At 47.0% G+C, this 13,059-nt stretch overlaps 1 protein-coding gene across 2 annotated transcripts in view; it reads left to right on the top strand.

Annotated features, from left to right (window-relative positions):
- Positions 1-9,870: 9,870 nt before the first annotated feature.
- SLC25A26 (solute carrier family 25 member 26) overlaps positions 9,871-13,059 on the top strand; it is a 101,439-nt gene continuing 98,250 nt past the window's right edge. The window contains exon 1 of one of the 2 annotated variants that reach the window (XM_040994781.1): positions 9,871-9,989. In XM_040994781.1, the coding sequence (XP_040850715.1) occupies positions 9,957-9,989 (33 nt within the window). In that variant the 5' untranslated portion in view covers positions 9,871-9,956. The remainder of the gene's footprint in view (positions 9,990-13,059) is intronic. The other variant, XM_040994782.1, reaches the window with a different exon arrangement.

Here is a 13,059-nt window from a genome sequence, read left to right on the forward strand (position 1 = left end):
AAGATAATGAGCCATCATCAACCGTAAAATTTTCTGTATATTTGTAAATTGTCTATCACCTCTAAAATTAAACCCAATAATGTCTACTGCCTTGTATTGTTGTCTTTTATAATTTCCCTCTAAGTGTGGGCTGGCAAAAGGGATGAGATATTATCTCAGCCTTTAGGTTACAAAAGACTGTGATCTCTTTAACTTTTTAAGCTGTATTTGTTTTTATCTGAAAGAATCACAGAGAGAAAAGGAGAGACAGAGAGAAGGGGAGAGAGAGAGAGAGAGGGATGGTGAGGGACTGAGTTAGCTGTGACCATGGAACTCACCAAAGCTCATCGCCACTAGGGCTGGGAACAAGTGGGGTAGGTCCAGGCTGCAGCACCCACATGAGCACCCTCAAACAGGACGGTTGGACCGCACCAGCTCATTCAAAGGCCAGGACCGATAGGGCAGGCCATGCCAGGTGAGGACCAAGCACCCACTGGCATGCATGTGAGATCTGGGTCTGGGAGTGGCCTTAATGGGGGAACCTGGGAAACTCCCCTAGAGGGTCATAATTCATGAGCACGTGGTCCAGACCTGGGTGTTCGGCAGGCTGGGCAGGGTAGTTCCATCCATTAACAAGTGTGTGAGGTGGTTTTGGAATGGGATAGACCAGGTGGGGCCAACCAAACAATAGCCCACTGGCAAGTGCAGAAACCAGGATGGAGTGCAGGTCATGCTGGGTTAGACTGCCATGCCTACTGGTTTGCATGAGTCAGGGATGACAGCAGACTGAGCAGGGCCAGGTTCCAGCACCCGCCAGCAAGAATTGAGACTTGGGGCCAGCTAGGCCAGGTCAGGCTACAGGAGCTGAAGGCAAAGGCCAGGAGAAGGGAGGGACTGTGCCAACCTAGGTCAGAGCAACCACTGGCACACATGAGATCTGTGGCTGGGACCAGGCCTGGCTGGGGAGCTAAGGGCACATCCTGGCCGGGTTGTGTATTTAATGGTGAGTGTGGGAGCCCAGAGTGAAGGCTGCGATCTTATCTGGACATGGCTACAGTCTCCCTTGGCACGGGTATGGGCTGGGTCTGGGGTGTGCTAGACTAGGCTAGACTCCAGCACCCCCTGGTGATTGTGAGAATCAGGGTGGATGTAGGATGGGCTGGGACGGGTCTCTGCCCCTACTGAGTCATGTGTGAACTGTGTCTGGGTGTGGGCTAGGTTTGACTGGGCTCTATACCCAACAGAAGAACAGGAATGGGTGAGGGCCAATCAGGAAAGGCTATTGTTCCTGCTAGGACAGGAGGTAGCTAAGTAAGGCTGGCCCCTGGACCCACTAGTGTGTGTGAGATCTGGCATTCGGAAAGGTTCTCATGGAGGAGCTTGGGCAACTCCCCTGTCAGGACACAGTCCCTGCAGGTGAGTTCAAGAACCAAGAAAGGGAACAGCCCAGACCAGGCCAGGATATGGTACCCATGGGCTTATCTTTGGTTTAGGTCTGGAGTAAGCCAGGCTGGGCCAGTTCATATTATCCACTGGCAAATCCGAGAGTCAGAATGGTGTATGGGTCATGCCAGGTTGGGCTGTATTACCAACCAGTTCATATTATGGCCAGGACTGTGGGCTGGCTGGCTGGCTAGGCTGTAGTCCCCACCAGTGTGAGTTGGATCTGGGGGTGGGCCGGGCCAGGCTGTAGCACCCACTGGCAAATGCCGAGGTGAGGCAGGTCATGCCAGATTGGGCCACAGTGCCCAACTGGCACACATGAGACCCAGGGGAGAGCAGGTGAATCTGGTAGGGGAGCTAAGTGGGGCTCCCCTGCTGGGCCGCTATTTCCACTAGTTGAGTGTGAGAGCTGGGATTGGGGTAGACCAGGCCAGATAGGGCTACAACACCTGCATGTAAGCTGGAGACGAGGCAGGCTGGGCAGACTGTACCTACTGGTACATGCATAAGCCAGAGTGAATGAGGTTTGGTTGGGCTTTGTCATAGCATCAGCTAACAGATGCTGGCATTGGGGGACATCTCTATCAAGCTGAACTGCAATACCACCTTCCTCCAGGAGTGGGAGTGAACCCATTAGAGAAATAGTGGGCACCTCCGTCTTGCGTTGCCACTCTGGTATACATGAGAATCAGGACTGGGACAGGCATGGCTAGACAGAGAGTGGCACCCACTAGCACATATGTGGGCTGGATAGTAGGGCTGGTTGGATTGAACTAGGCTTCAGTGCCCATTGACATGTATGAGAGCTGAATAGGATGTAGGACAGATAAGACCAATCTACCGCACATACTGGCAAGCACGAGAATCAGGGCAGGGGGCGGGCCTGAAGGGGGTGGTTATTGTGGGTCATTCCAACTAGGTATAACCCCAACTGGTTTGTGTGGAGGCTGAGTGTGTGTTGGGCAAGATCAGGCTGGGCTGCAACACCCATTCGTTTGCATAGAAGACCGGGCTGGAGACAACTGACTCCATCAGGTTTCCCATGTTGGTAGCAGGAGTGGGCATCTTCCACCATCTTCCTAGGGACATTAGCAGGAAGCTGGATCAGAAATGGAGCAGCTAAAGTCCCAAACAGCAATCCAGTATGGGGTGCCAGCATCCCAAATGGCAGTTTAGCCTGCTTACAATACAATGCTGGCCTCTTGAAAGTTTTGATACAATTTGCAACATTGTTTACCGGAACTTGCTCTCTTGAAAAACCATTGCCTGTTTGGTAAATTAGTGTGCATACTTTATCACTACTTTAATTTGCATGTTGGTATTAGTAATGGATTTAAAAATACTTTCCACATGTAAATTAGCTATTTCTATTTCTTCCTTTGTGACTCTTGCTCATTTTTTCTTTGGCATTAGGCTTTTCTTTGTGATTTATGGGATTATTTTTCTATAGTAACAATTCCATATTATAGATATTGCAAATTTTATTTACTACTTTTCAAAAAATTTTTCTGGCATGGAGACTAATTTTTTTTTAAAGATTTACTTATTTTCATTACAAAGTCAGATATACAGAGAGGAGGAGAGACAGAGAGGAAGATCTTCTGTCCGATGAGTCACTCGCCAGGTGACTGCAACGGCCGGTGCTGTACCGATCCGAAGCCAGGAGCCAGGAACCTCTTCCAGGTCTCCCACGCTGGTGCAGGGTCCCAAGGCTTTGGGCCGTCCTCGACTGCTTTCCCAGTCCACAGGCAGTGGAAGGGAAGTGGTGCTGGTGGGATTAGAACCGGCGCCCATATGGGATCCCAGCACATTGAAGGCGAGGACTATTAGCCGCTAGGCCATGCCGCTGGGCCCCTAATTTTTAACTCAAGTATAGTGAAATGTTTGCTTTTTCTGTCTAATATCCTTTTTAATAGTTTCTCATATTTGAGTCTGCGAGTGATTGTATAGGTTAAAAAATTATAACTATTTTTGGAGGAAAAGTATAAATGTGGTCAGCATTATTTTCTTCTACCTGAAGTACTAAGTGTCCCGAAGCCATTAATTGAGTGATCTCATTTTTATTCTTACTGAGTTGGTATGAAAATATGCCATATGACAAGCTCACCATTGATTCTATCATTTACAGGAAAATTGGTCCTTCAAACATGACTTTCAAAATTTGTATCTGACTTTGTTTCAGTTACACATATATTTGTTGTCTTTTGACTAGGAATCATAATAATTCCATGAATATTTTAAATGGAAAATAATAATTGTCTTGGCCCATTTGTACTGCCATAACAAAGTATCTCAGATGGAATATATTCTAGGTTAGAAATTAGGGGTGGTGGTCTGGCCTAGCTGTTAAAATGCCTGTGTCCCACATCAGGGGGCCTGCTCTTCAAGTCAATGGGTAAAAATGAAACAAAAGAATTTTACTTCTTACAATTTTGGAGGCTTGAAAGTCCGAGATCAAAGTGTTAGCAGATTCCGCCCGAGGGCTCCAGCTCTGTTCCTAGGTCAGGTGGTGCTTAGGCTGTGTCAAAAGACCCAAGGCTGAATGTTCCATGCATTCTCCTTTTATGAAGGTTTTACTCCCATTTGTGAAGGAGGAACGTTTGTGATCTAGTCACATCGTTTCTTTTTCAAAAATGTATTTATTTGAAACCCAGACTGGGATGGGAGGGAGAGAAAGACCTTCTATGAGCTGGTTCACTCCCCAAATGGCCCTGGCAGCTGAGGCTGGACCAGGTGAGGAGTAGGAGGCAGGAACTCCTTCTGGGGTCTCCCCTGTGGGTGGCAGGGGCCCAGTCACTTGGGCCATCTTAGGCCACTTTCCCAGGTGCATTAGTGGGATCATGGTTAGAACAGATGAGACTTGACTATGCACTTTGGTATGATGTAGTGACATCACAAGTAGGGGTAAACCACTGTGTCACAGCTCAAGATCCAAGGACCCTTTGAATATCATCACATTGGTGAATATGTTTCAGCATATAAATTTTGGATCACAGAAACACCTACATTTCAGTAAAACTCAGGAAGAAAATTGGGGCTGAGATCTCATCCCAGTTCAAGAATACATTCATGGTTTTTCTTTAAATCAGGCCCTGAGGGCCTGGTGTGATAGCCTAATGGTTAAATCCTCACCTTGCATGTGCTGGGATCCCATAGAGGTGCCAGTTCATGTCCTGGCCACCCTACTTCCCATCTAGCTCTCTGTTTGTGGCCTGGGTAAGCAATTAAAGGACGGCCCTAAGCCTTGGGATCCTGTACCCACTTAAGAGACACGGAGAAAGCTCCTGGCTTCAGATCAGCACAGCTCTGGCTGTTGCAGCCACATGGGGCGTGAACCAGCAGATGGAAGATCTTTCTCTGTGTCTTTCCTTCTCTCTGTAAATTTGCCTTTCAAATAAAAATAAATAAATCTTTTTTAAAAAAATGAGGTCTGAGGGGTGGGGGGAATCCCCAGCGCCTATAAAACTGTATCACATAGGGCCCGGCGCGGTGGCGCAAGTGGTTAAGGTCCTCGCCTAGCACGCCCGGGATCCCATATGGGCGCCGGTTCTAATCCCGGCAGCCCCGCTTCCCTTCCAGCTCCCTGCCTGTGGCCCGGGAAAGCAGTCGAGGACGGCCCAAGGCTTTGGGACCCTGCACCTGCGTGGGAGACCCGGAAGAGGCTCCTGGCTTCGGATCGGCATAGTATCGGCCCGTTGCGCTCACTTGGGGAGTGAATCATCGGATGGAAGATCTTCCTCTCTGTCTCTCCTCTCTGTATATCCGCCTTTCCAATGAGAAAATAATAAAAATAAATCTTTAAAAAAAAAAAAACTGTATCACATAATACAATGTAAACAACAATAAAAAAAAAATGAGGTTTGATTGTTTTGTGACAAGCCTTTGAGCACTTGCTAAATTTGTAAACTGTTATGAAGATTCATGACCTTGTTTAAAAATAAGCTTGGCTTGCAGTGGTAGATTTTAGCAAAAGAGACAATATTATTATATTATTGTCGAAATGTTAGATGTATAATACAAATCAGTGTTTTCCACGTTGCCCTTAGTACCTTTCGAAGTGAAAGGCTTGAGGACACACTCTCCCTGCAGTGTGGCGATAATGATGATGTAAAACAAGAGATCTGAGGACGTTTCCTGCTTGTAGTGTTGTGATCATGATGACGCGTGGAGAAAGTCCACTGAAAGGGCATGCCTAAGTACTAATCACGCTCTTGGCATGCCATGAAAAGGAGGCCCCAGGTCACATTTTAAAATCTGTACATCCTAAAGGGGTTTCATGAGACACCTACAAAAGCTTTTACCTCAGTGCAAAAAAAAAGAGGGGGGTGATACATATTTCACTTTGATGCTGAAAGGCACCTGATGAATTGTATTCCCTTCAGCTTACTGGAAAATCACATCAAGATAATTTCTCTTTACGAAATTCAATGTTAGCTTTATAAAGGGGAAAAAGTTTTTCACCTCCATTTTAGACCAAAGGATGCAAGAAGTCAAACTTAATTTTTTTTTTTTAATGTATGAAGAGAATGACTGTTATGTATTCCATACGTAGAGTTCCAAGAAGAAATCAAAATCAATATCAAAATTCTGGGTAAAATTTTTCTCTAAGGTAAGAGGTTTTTGTTTGTTTGTTTGTTTGTTTTCATAAAACTTGCAAGGGTATTTCCTTAGGGTGAGATAGTAGTTGTACAAAGTATTTAACATTCTCCTGTAACACTCAGCATCTATAACTTAGAGAAGAAAAAATACAAAATCAAGTTAATTTTTTCTACATGGCAAGCACTGGGCCACTCACTTTCCAGGTATATATATAGTATTCAATCCTCACCATCCTGAGATACTCATATTTTAATACATTTATTGTGATCTAACGTATGTGTAACAGATAATGATGCACCTATTTTATTCGAGTTAATGGATCTTGGATCTATGCACCCGCAGGCAGCCACCACCGTCATCTAGTCTTTCGTGGCCTCTCTGTGGTCTGTGTCCCCACTTCAGCTCCTGCAAACCATTTTTGGCATTGTAAGTTGATCTTTCTTGGCGTCTCAGTTAAATTGATCACAAAGCAGGTAGCCTTTTGTATGTGACTTTTTCACTTAACGTAGCCTGCGAGATTAAGTCACTGTTTTTATTGCTGAGTAGAATTTCATCACAAGGAGTCACCATAACATGGTGACCCATTCTGAAGTTGATGATTATTAAAGTGGTTTGAATTTTTTTCTTTTTGCCTATTGTGCATAAAACTTTTCTGAACAATAATTTTAAAAATCTATATGAACATGTTTTCTTTTTCTTGGGTAGACACATAAAAGGAACACTGGATTTCAAGGTGATCGTAGTATATTATATAGCCAAAGGCAGTGGCTAGCTGCTGCTCAGCCTAGTCACCCTTGAACTTTACAATAGGAACCCCTTGGGTGTGCGTGTGGTTGTACTCTTGGTGGTTTTCCCTGGTGTGGTGGCACCAGTGATTTTTATTTATTTATTCTACTTATTTTTGTGACTGCTGTACTCACATAAGCTGATCAGAGGAATACTATACACTGACAAGACTTGGAAGTCCTTTATTTGCTGGAAGTGAGGAGTGGGATCATGCCCCCAAAACTCTTGGCCCTGAAGTTTAGAGTAGTGGTGTTATAATGGCAAAAACTACACATGGGGGTCGCGGTTCAGAACTACCTTAGGAATGAAAAATTATAACTTTTACTAATTTTGCAAGCTTTTATTGCTGAACCATGCTGGAACAGCCCGGCCAGGAGATTGAGGGTCCTTGGCCAGGCTACAGTCTCACAGGTTGCAGGCTACCTAGAGGGAGCCCTACTCAACATGGAATCCCTCATGTCAGACCTATTATTTTAGTGGTGATTTATTTACTTATTTTGAAAGAGTTATAGAAAGAGGGAGAGACATACACACACACAAAGAGATCTTCCATCTGTTGTTTCCTTCACCAAATGGCTGCAACAGCCAGTGCGGATCCAGGCCAAAGCCAGGTGCACCATCCAGGTTGTCCACATGGTGGCAGAGGCCAAATACTTGGGCTGTCTTCTCTCTACCTTCTTTTCCCAGGACGTTCGTCAGGTTGCTGGATTAGAAGTGGAGCACTGAGACAAGAACTAGAGCCCTTATCCGATGGTGGTGTGCAGGCAGCGGCTCTCCCCACGCACCCAACTCTGGCCCCACCCAATGACCCTTGTGGTAGTCATGCCCTTGTGCAGTCCAGCTTTAAATTAAATACTGACAACCTGTATAACCAATAGGTTATTGCAGGTGTGACAACTTGAGTGACTTCGAAGGCCAGATCATATTTTGATGCCATAATAGTTTCTTAGTCACTCTGGGGAAAACCAACTGCCATGCCATAAGGCACCTCAAGCTCATGGTCCAGGTGGTGAGGAACTGCGCCCACCTGTCAAAAGGTAGCATGCCTTTGAAGTGAGCCCTCTTGGAAGTATATCCCAAACATGTCTTAGGAGACAGCTCTGGCTAACATCTTGACTGTAGTCTCAGGAGAAACCTTGAGCCTGGATTCCCAACTTACAGAAATGATGTGATGCAGTACATCTTTATTACTGCATTAAGCTCATTAATTTTGGGATGATATGCAGGAAATAGATTTTGGTACTTGCTGCTGGAACTCCCAGGCTTAACATCAGGCAGTAAGTGGAAGGTAAAAGGACTGTGAAGTGGTCAGAGAAAGCCTACTGACAGAAGCCTGCAGGCTGGGAGCACAGCACCAAGGAGACTATGCAGGCAGGATTTCAAACGATCTTTGATTCCTGACCGCTCCTATACTGGTTTGGGATGGCTGTTCCCCATGAGTGTGAGCAGGACTTGGGAATGTGAGCAATGTTGCTGCCATGATTAGATTGTGCCATCCTGCAGAGGCAATTCTGCAGATGTAATTAAGGTCCCTAATCACTTTGAGTTAATGAAGAGAGAAATTATTCTAGTCTGGGAGGGATTTAGCAAATCATGTGAGACTTTAAGAGTCAAACAGTAGGGCCGGGCATGATAGCTCAGTGGCTAAGTCCTCACCTTGCAAGCGCCAGGATGACATATGGGAGCCTGTTTATGTCCTGGCTGCTCCACTTCCCATCCAGCTCCCTGCTTGTGGCCTGGGAAAGCAGTGGAGGATCGCCCAAAGCCTTGGGTTCCTGCACCTGCATGGGAGATCCGGAAGAGTCTTCTGGCTCTTGGGGAGTGTGCTGATGGCAGACAGTCTTCCTCTGTCTCTCCTCTCTGGGTATCTGCCTTTCCAATAAAAACAATGTTTAAAGAAAGAGTCAAATGGTAACAGCAGAGATGCAAGGGGGCAAGACTAATCAATATTCTTCAGGGATAGTAGAAAAGGGTGAAAAGAGCAGAGGGAACAACATGGGTGAAACAAACGGGCTTGCCTAGGTAGCTGTGAGTTGTCCTGCCAGCGACAGTCAGCTGCAGCTGAGGGGTGCGCACCACCCTAACAGACAGGATGGACAGTCTTGCGCAGGCTGGAGAGGGATATGATATTATCATCACCTCTAGAGGCTGTTTTCTATAAGGCCAGGAACTGGCCTAAGAACTTGAAGGCTTTATTTCATTTACTCTGTAACAGTGTCACAAGAAGTTACTACTATTGGCCCACTCTAATGTTGGGATTAGAGGGCTCCGTCTTAGAAAATGATGCGCAAACCCACTAGTTAACTCAGAATTTGAATCCTGTGCAATTCAAAAGCAATTGTCATGATTTCTAGAGCATGCTATCTAGAGGAGTAAGGATGCTGGCAATGGTCTCAAAGAAGGACTGAACAATGGCTGCTGGGACCCCCACCCCGCCAATGCTATTGTGAGGGTTTTTGTGGAACAGTTAAACTCAGTCCTGGCTCTGCTCAGTTCACTGCAGCTCTGTGCTTGCTAGTCCTCGAGCATGAGTCTCCTGTGAAATAAGGAGAATGGGGCTTGCCTTACGGGGTGTGAGATTGAAGAGGAAGTGCAAGGCAACCACCAGACACCACGTTTGAAATACCGCCTGTCCTAACACATACGAAGGTTAGCAAATGTTCATCTATTCAAGTGTAAGGACGTGTTCATTTTAAGAAAGCCTAAGGGCTTGATAAGGCTTGCAAGTGTAAATCATCTGATAATGAGTTCATCTAGTAGACATTCAGGTAACAGCGGGGCAGATACTTTGCATGGGTCAGGCCAAGCAATAGGCGAAGACACCACAGTCTCCTTCCGCGACTGCCGCCTTTCAGTCACCTTTTCCTCATCGCGAGCCTCCATTTCTCGCGAGAGTCTCCAGCGGCATCTTAAGGTTGCTGCTGGAAACGGGAGCCGAGCAAGAGCCGCGAGACTCCGCGCGAATACCGCACTCTAAGCCCCGCCCACCTCCCGGGAGCCGCACGTGCAATTGTTGTGGTCTGACGTCACGGGCTCCCGGAAGTCAGACAGGACGGGCCCCGCCTCCAAGATGGCAGCGCGCAGGGCATGCGACCGTGAACCGCTTGGGCTCGGTCTCGAGTGGTAGCGTGAGCCGGCTTTGCAGCGCCATGGACCGGCCTGGCTTCACAGCGTCCCTGGTGGTGAGGGCAGGGCGGAGGCGAGGGCTGGTAGGGCTGCGGGAGTCCGTGCGGGCGTCCGTGCCGCTGGGGTGGCTCTTGGGGTGTCTTCGGGTCACCCCGGCTCCCAGGTGTGGGGTTCCCAGGTCACCGCCGGGCCTGGCCCGCGTCAACTTCTGCCGAGATAGGAGCGGAGGGGGCTGGGGGTACTTAATTCGTTGTCTTCCGCGTGTTCGTTCACTGAAAGGGCTTTGGAATTGAGGAGCTAAAGAAATACATGTAAGTGAGCGAATCAAAGGTATAAAACCGAGCTAGGTGTATGAAAGGGGGAAAACAATCCTTATAGCTCCCTGTATGCTTACAGTTGTCTTGCTCTAGTCTAATATTTGATTTTTATTCTTAGCCGTTCACTCATTGAATGCAAAGTTGATTTGTTTCTTGGGCTTCAAGCTGAGGCTTTGGAAGGTATTGATGGGCATAAGTGGGCGGCTGTGAATTTGGTCGATGGGCTTTGAATTTAATTCCTTAGAAAGCTGTGAGAATCAATACGTTTTGACATAAAAAAAAAAAGGAAAAAGTTATTTCACCAATACACGTGTTTCACGGTCGGTTACAGCAAGCCCGAGTAGAAGACGCTGCATACAGCAGTGAATTAAAGTGGAAAAGTAGCCTTCTTATGTTTTCTGTGCGGGGTAGTGGGCAGTGGTAGAGAAGTGACTTCAAAAATGCACCTCTCAGGGCAAAGGGAGGCCCAGAGGCCTGTGCTGTTTCAATTTCCATGACTTGGAGTTGCAGGTGTTGGAGATAATATGGTCAGTCACACGAAGGTCAGGTGTTGAGATGGAGTTGTAAAGTGACTGTTGGGGTAAAAAAAAAGACCAGGTGGGCCAGGTTCAGGGGATTATGAGCACGTATGGAAGGGAGAGGTGTTTTAGCCAGACTTGTGGATGGTGCCTTTAGATCTAGATTTGCTAGGAGTTGTATAAAATAGGTCTTCAGAAATAAATATGTTACCACTTGCAAGGAACTTTTTTGGGGGGGAGTGGGGAAGCTGGTAATATAGCAGTAGTGTTTTTTGAGTAGTCCTGTGCTGGCTGTTGGTGCGTGTAATACCCATTTAATTCTTAAAGGATTGCAGCCTTGTTCTGTTTCTTCAAATGAGGAAGCTGGGATAGTGAGCAGCTGCCTTGTCTGAAGTGGCGCAAGTGAGTCTCCCTCCCCCATGTGAAAGATTTCTTTATTTGGGCTTAGTGCAGTGACTCAAATGGCTAAATCGCAGCCCGGCAAGCCCTGGGATCCCATATGGGCACCTGTTTGCATCCAGGCTGCTCCACTTACATCCAGCTCTCTGCTTGTGGCCTGGGAAAGCAGTTGAGGATGGCCCAAAGCCTTGGGACCCTGCACCCGCGTGGGAGACCTGGAGGAAGCTTCTGGCTGCTGGCTTCAGATGGGCTCAGCTCCAGCCATGGCGGCTACTTAGGGAGTGAGCTAGTGGATGGAAGATCCTTCTCTCTGATCTGCTTTTCCAATAAAACAAACATTGAAAAAAGATTTATTTGTTTTTAAAGCAGAGTGATGGAGATATAGTGATGTCTTCTGCTTGCTGATTCACTTCTCATGTGCTGACAGCACCCAAGCTAAACTACGCTGAAGTTGGGGGGCCAGGAACTTCATCCTAGTCTCCTAGTTGGGTGGTAGGAACCCACATATTTGCACTATCTTCTGCCTTCAAGGCTCATTAACAGAAAGCTGAATGAGGATTGGCCCATTGAGTTGTGGACCCTGGATTTTGTTTTTCAAAAAAAAAAATCTGAGGACCCTAGGTCATACTTCAGAGAGCTAAGCTGCCTCTTGCAGCACCAGTATTCCATGTTGTGCCACTCTGAGTCCTGCTGTGAACTTCTCTGCTAATGGCCTGAGAAAGCTGCAGGAGATGGCTCAAGTACTTGGGTCTGTGAAACCCACCTGAGAGACCCGGACGGGGCTCTGAGTCTCCTCCTGGCTTTGGGCTAGCTCAGCCCTGACCTACAGCATTTGGTGAGTGGACCAGCAATTGGAAGATCTCTCTGTAACTCTGCCTTTCAAATAAAACAAAATCAATCCTAATTTCCCTCTCCTGGTGCAGCAACCAGGACTGCACCAGGCTGAGACCAAGGTATTAGACTCAGTCTGGGTCTCCCGTGTGTGTGCCAGGGACTCAAGGACTTGAGTGTCATCTGCTCTCTCCGGGGTGCGCACCGGCAGAAAGCTGCAGTTGGAGGCGGAACCGGAGCATGAGCCCAGCTGCTTCCATTTGAGGTGGTTGTTCCAAACCACATTTTTAAAATTTATTTTTATTGCAAAGTCAGATATATATATATATAGAGAGAGAGAGAGAGGAGAGACAGAGAGGATCTTCCGTCCATTGATTCACTCCCCAAGTAGCCACAATGGCTGGAGCTGAGCCAATGCGAAGCCAGGAGCCAGGAACCTCCTCCAGGTCTCCCACGCGGGTGCAGGGTCCCAAGGCTTTGGGCCGTCCTCGACTGCTTTCCCAGGCCACAAGCAGGAAGCTGGATGGGAAGCGGGGCTGCCGGAGATACGAACCGGTGCCCATATGGGATCCGGGCATGTTGAAGGTGAGGACTTTAGCAGCTGGGCCATCGCGCTGGGCCCCCAAACCACATTTTAACTTCTCACCAAAAGCCCATCTCTGGGGACATTTTAATTTTTTGATCATTATTTTAAAAACCCATTATTGATATTTTTGTTAAGCATTTATGTTTTTCTTTTGGAAATTGCTTGATTCTATATAGGCTTTTTTTTTTTTTTAATCAGTGCACCTTTTTAAAGGTCAGGTTTGTAGTGCTTCTTTGTTTGTTTGCTTTTTGGAAAGGCAGATTTACAGAGGTAGCTCTTTCATCCTCTGGTTCACTCCCCAAGTTGCCATAAAGGCTGGAACTGAGCTGATCCTGAAGCTAGGAGTATCTTTCAGGGTTTCCAATGTGGGTGCAGGGTCCCAGCGCTTTAAGCAGTTCTCTGCTGCTTTTCAGGCAACCAGCAGATTGCTGGATGGGGTGGACCTGCTGTGACCCGAACTGGCACCCATATTGAG

Source organism: Ochotona curzoniae, unplaced genomic scaffold, assembly GCF_017591425.1.
Source record: "Ochotona curzoniae isolate NIBS_2020 unplaced genomic scaffold, NIBS_Ocur_1.0 contig_908, whole genome shotgun sequence".
Classification (NCBI taxonomy): domain Eukaryota; kingdom Metazoa; phylum Chordata; class Mammalia; order Lagomorpha; family Ochotonidae; genus Ochotona; species Ochotona curzoniae.